The following is a 5,633-nucleotide window of genomic DNA, read 5'->3' as shown; positions in this document are numbered from 1 at the left end:
AACTGTGTGTTTAATCTTCCTGTTGGAGTAATGAGAAACGGGCACAACGGAGGTGATTCTCCCGCCCTGACTGCGGCTGGCACAGATCCTGGAGAATAGCACATGGGCCTAAACACCGGAGGCCACTGAAGCCTCGGGTCGGGGGCATGGCCGGGTAAAGCCCACCGGACACCCAGGCAGCGGCCACCGGGTACCTCGGCACCGCAGTGTGCTGGGGGCCGTGCCAACGGGATGGGGCTATGATGGGGGGACTATGAAGGGCGGAGGTCATGTCGGGGGTCGTTATAGGGGGGGAATTTTGGGGGTCAGGCAGGAGGACCCATCGGGAGGGCCTGATGCCAGCGACCCTTGTTGGGGAGGGGTTGGGGGAACATGCCGCCAATTGGGGTGGGGGGAGTCCCAATGTCCATGGGGGGGGGGGGGGGGGGGGAGGGGAGGGTCACCGTTGCATGGAGAGATCGGGGCACCTTTGCCAAATGACGCAAGAGCACTTTGAAGCAGCCCCGCACCCCCCTCCCTCCCGTACTGGCGCAAAACCTCCAGGTCTCCAAAAATGTGACAAGAGTGTGGGAAGGTTGGGGTTTCCCCTCCCACCCCAGAGGGAGACGGGCACTGAGCCCCCCCCACTCCTCCCGAGAGAGACCGGCACTGATCACTGTTGTTTCTTGCCGTTCTGACATTGTTTTTGGGAGAATTTCTCCCTGGGGTCTGTATCGATGTGAGGATGAGGCAAACACAGCTACAGCTCAGCAGCTTCCTGACACTCTCAGCATTCTGATGCTGAGGCAAAGCCACAAACACTGGGAATAAATCTAACCATAGGAATACAGGAGTTGGGACATCTTATTGAAATTGTACAAGATATTGGTAAGGCCACATTTCGAATACTGTGTACAGTTCTGGTCACCCTATTATAGAAAGGATATTATTAAACTAAAAAGAGTGCAGAAAAGATTTACTAGGATGCTACCGGGACTTGATGGATTGAGTTATGAGGAGAGGCTGGATGGACTGGGACTTTTTTCTCTGGAGCGTAGGAGGCTGAGGGGTGATCTTATAGAGGTCTATAAAATAATGAGGGGCACAGATCAGCGAGATAGTCAATATCTTTTCCCAAAGGTAGGGGAGTCTAAAACTAGAGGGCATAGGTTTAAGGTGGGAGGGGAGAGATACAAAAGTGTCCAGAGGGGCAATTTTTTCACACAGAGGGTGTTGAGTGTCTGGAACAAGCTGCCAGGGGTAGTAGCAGAGGCGGGTACAATTTTGTCCTTTAAAAAGCATTTAGACGGTTACATGGGTAAGATGGGTATAGAGGGATATGGGCCAACTGCAGGCAATTGGGATTAGTTTAGGGGTTTAAAAAAAGGGCGGCATGGACAAGTTGGGCCGAAGGGCCTGTTTCCATGCTGTAAACCTCTGTGACTCTATAACCCGATTATTATCCAGTCCAAAGGCAGCAGACATGAGTAAACGTGAATGTGATTCTCAGAATATTCCGAGTTTGAGTAAATCAAATAACCAATTAAACTCAATCATAAAAACTGAGGGGTAAATTAAAGGGGCAGTTCCTTATCGGGTTACTGCCTGAACTTAAGAACAGAGCAGAAATGAAACACATCAAACCAAAAGTCTCAAGATATTGATGCAGATTTTAATTCAGCTGTGATAACTAAATCAGCTCAGAGACAGGACCAATTACCTCCTGTTTGATCCAGAGAGTTTTACAGATCACATCGAAATAATGATGCAAAGATTAAAGTTCTGTTCTAGTTAAAAGTAGAACTTTACCAAACAACTGGATGCCACATATTTAGATTCTAACCTATACACTGCTCCTCATAATCCCTGTGTGGAAGCCGACAGCTCCACCCAGCCCGATGGGGTTGAACAGTCACGGTAACGTGTTGGACACAATGGTTTCTAGTAGTAACCCAGCACACTCTGCTTCACAGCTGCAGCATACACCACTAACTCCTGGTTAACCTCTCCCCGTGTCAGACAATACCATACTGGGCCAGTTCATGCAGCTCCAAGTGGTTAAATGCCTCCCAAGGACAGATCACAGTGATATCTGTAAGAGACACAGAGACAATTGAATATTCAAGATTGTTTCGGAGATGTGTTTTCTTCTTGTTCATTTCCTCACCCTTCCTGCACCCTTGCCCAAGTGGCCACTGAACATGTTTGACACATTCTGCACAGCACCAAGAGCTGGAAAATGGGATTCGAATAGATAGAGGCTTGATGGCCTGCACAGACACGATGGGCCAAAGGACTTCTTTGTGCAGTAAAACTCCATGACCCCATTCTGTGCTCCCTCAACCTATAGTTAGAGAGCGAGCGTGTGTTTAGATTAAAGGTCAGTGCTTTGGAGTGAGTGGCTGTGAATGATTCAACACGTACCTGTGCCGAGACCCTCCATTCCTGGGATATCATCTCCAAACCTGCAGCAGATTGAGAATGAATCAGTGGTCTAAAACTCACAAACCAGCAAAGTTCAAACCAATAAATAAAAGCAAATTACTGCGGATGCTGGAATCTGAAACCAGAAGAGAAAATGCTGGAAAATCTCAGCAGGTCTGGCAGCATCTGTAAGGAGAGAAAAGAGCTGACGCTTCGAGTCCAGACGACCCTTTGTCAAAGCTCTGACAAAGGGTCATCCAGACTCGAAACGTCAGCTCTTTTCTCTCCTTACAGATGCTGCCAGACCTGCTGAGATTTTCCAGCGTTTTCTCTTCTGGTTTCAAAGTTCAAATCAATCCACCTGTATCATTACATCTTAAAAGATTCTTATTTTCATCAGGTATGAAGACTGATCTATTTCTCCAAAGTAATCGGATGATGCTGCGTTGTCAGTTCAGTGGAGTTCACATCTCAGTTAAAATAGCAGCAAGGTAATGTCGTGGCCTAATCCTGCAGATTAATGAGTCTATTAATCATTATCTTCATTACCTCAAAACAGATGGCCTCTAAATTGGACATGGATTGCTGTATTGATGGTAAAAGGTTTGAACCCTTCACCATCTGCCCCAGTTTGAAGGAGAGTGTGTGGGAAAACTGGCTAATGTTCTGGCACTGCCTAAATTCCTCACAGTGTTGTTTTATTGCTGAGATTAATTCAGTTTAGAAATTCAGTCTGACAGCTTGAAGCATTGGTATTAGAATGGGCCTATAACCGTTCTGTCACCACAGTGACAATATTTGGTTGGTGGCACAGTGGTTAGCACTGCTGCCTCATAGCGCTACGGACTCAGGTTCAATTTTGGCCTCGGGTCACTGTCTGTGTGGAGTTGGTGCATTCTCCCCGTGTCTGCGTGGGTTTCCTCCGGGTGCTCCGGTTTCCTCCCACACTCCAAAGTCAGGGCTGGTTCTGCACCGCATACCTGGGCAATCCATCAGCACACTCAGTCTATCCGTCTCCCCTCAGGAGAAAGACTGGGTGCTGATTCCCTGTGACATCCCTGTCATTGTCTGACTCCAAAGAGCAAACATGTCAGCAGGAATATTGATTCTGACCAGGGGGCTAACACTGGAGGCTGTTCCAGTGTCAGCCACATAAAAAACTCCAGCTAACTCATAAAGAAATCTTTGGATGGGTTAGGTTGATTGGCTGTGCTAAATTGCCCCTTAGTGTCAGGGGGACTAGCAGGGTAAATGTGTGGGGTCATGGGAATAGGGCCTGGGTGGGATTGTTGTCGGTGCAGACTCGATGGGCTGAATGGCCTCCTTCTGTACTGTAGGGATTCTATGATTTTACCACTCTCAGTTAAGTAAGTCCGTTAGTGACCGCACAACACTAACTTCTGAATGATGGAGTATGTAAGGGAACGCACTCATCAACTCAGAGTCCAACTTTCTACTTCATTTTAATACGAAAAATACCAAAATTTAACACAACAATTTTAAAACACTGCAAACATGGGCAAAGATAAAGGGATAGTTGAACTGGCCGAGTTTCTGCGATTTGTGGCCTCTCTTCTGTTGGTGAAAGAGGTGCGTTCCATCTAAAAACTCACTAACAATCACCACCGAACACCCCTCAGCTTCTAAACCCAATCTGGGAGATTGTGAGGCACCAATTCGAGTGCAGAGCTGCAGGCAAGGGACAGTTTTCATTCTGTGGACTCCATCGTGTGGACCAGTCTGAGCTCTGCTTGGTGCCACTAACTCAGCAGGTTGGGAGTTTCTGTTTTTTAATTGTTTCTCTCAGAGGGTTTTTGGTCTTTGAAAGTCTTTTCCCCGGAGAGCAGTGGAGGCAGCTCGTTGAATATTCAAAAGGTGGAGTTCGGCAGATGCTTGATTGACAAGGGAGCCAAAGGTTATAAAGGATAGACAGAAAAGTAGAGGCCAAAATCAGGTCAGTCATGATCCCATCAAATGCTAGAGCAAGCTAGAGGGGCTGAACGACCTGCTCCCAATTTGTATGTTTGTTTCTGTTGGGCACAGTGTTCAGTTCCAGCCCAGCCAAGGTAAGTCAGGGCTGGTTCTGCACCGCATACCTGGGCAATCCATCAGCACACTCAGTCTATCCGTCTCCCCTCAGGAGAAAGACTGGGTGCTGATTCTCTGTGACATCCCTGTCATTGTCTGACTCCAAAGAGCAAACATGTCAGCAGGAATATTGATTCTGACCAGGCGTCTGGAGGCTGTTCCAGTGTCAGCCACATAAAAAACTCTAGCTAACTCATGAAGAAATCTCAGATACAGGAATTACATTGAGATTCCCCAGGGCTCAATCAATAAATGGGTCATACCCTTTCACTCCAGCCTTTGGAGGTTTACTCTTGAACTGTCGAGTTGCTCTTTGTTTGAACTTTGGTGGAGCCTTTCTCGGAGAGGTGGAACCTCCGGACGTGTTGGTTGGTGGAGTGATCGTATTCATTTTCACAGAATGGTCTTACTGAGGTGGTCAAAACTAAACCCGGACCGCTCTGAAAGACAAACGATCACAGTTACAACAGAAGACAGTCGATTTCCCAGATTGAAGAGAAGGAATTGTCTGACAAATCTTTCTCTGAGTGGATGCCAGCAACACACACTCCAACAACAACAGCAACTCCAACAACAACCCCAACACACACTCCAACAACAACAGCAACTCCAACAACAACCCCAACACACACTCCAACAACAACAACAACTCCAACAACAACCCCAACACACACTCCAACAACAACTCCAACAGCAACAACTCCAACACACACTCCAACAACAACATCTCCAACACACACTCCAACAACAACTCCAACAACAACCCTAACACACACTCCAACAACAACAGCAACTCCAACAACAACCCCAACACACACTCCAACAACAACTCCAACAACAACAACCCCAACACACACTCCAACAACAACTCCAACAACAACAACCCCAACACACACACTCCAACAACAACTCCAACAACAACCCCAACACACATTCCAACAACAACCCCAACACACACTCCAACAACAACTCCAACAACAACAACAACCCCAACACACACACTCCAACAACAACTCCAACAACAACCCCAACAACAACCCCAACACACTTTCCAACAACAACCCCAACACACACTCCAACAACACCAACTCCAACAACAACCCCAACAGACTCCAACAACAACTCCAACACACACTCCAACA

General features: G+C 47.3%; 1 protein-coding gene across 1 annotated transcript; it reads right to left on the bottom strand.

The window, feature by feature from the left end:
- Positions 1-1,630: 1,630 nt before the first annotated feature.
- On the bottom strand, positions 1,631-4,931 carry LOC144508919 (retinal cone rhodopsin-sensitive cGMP 3',5'-cyclic phosphodiesterase subunit gamma-like). The gene is made up of 3 exons (XM_078237133.1): positions 4,755-4,931; positions 2,404-2,444; positions 1,631-2,071 (listed from the first exon to the last, which is right to left on the bottom strand). Exons 1-3 carry the CDS (start codon positions 4,880-4,882, stop codon positions 1,995-1,997), a joined length of 246 nt encoding a protein of 81 aa, XP_078093259.1. The 5' UTR covers positions 4,883-4,931; the 3' UTR covers positions 1,631-1,994.
- Between the last annotated feature and the right edge of the window lie 702 nt (positions 4,932-5,633).

The sequence above is a fragment of the Mustelus asterias genome, chromosome 21, assembly GCF_964213995.1.
Source record: "Mustelus asterias chromosome 21, sMusAst1.hap1.1, whole genome shotgun sequence".
NCBI classification, from domain to species: Eukaryota; Metazoa; Chordata; class Chondrichthyes; order Carcharhiniformes; family Triakidae; genus Mustelus; species Mustelus asterias.
This window is presented reverse-complemented; position numbering and strand designations above follow the sequence as displayed.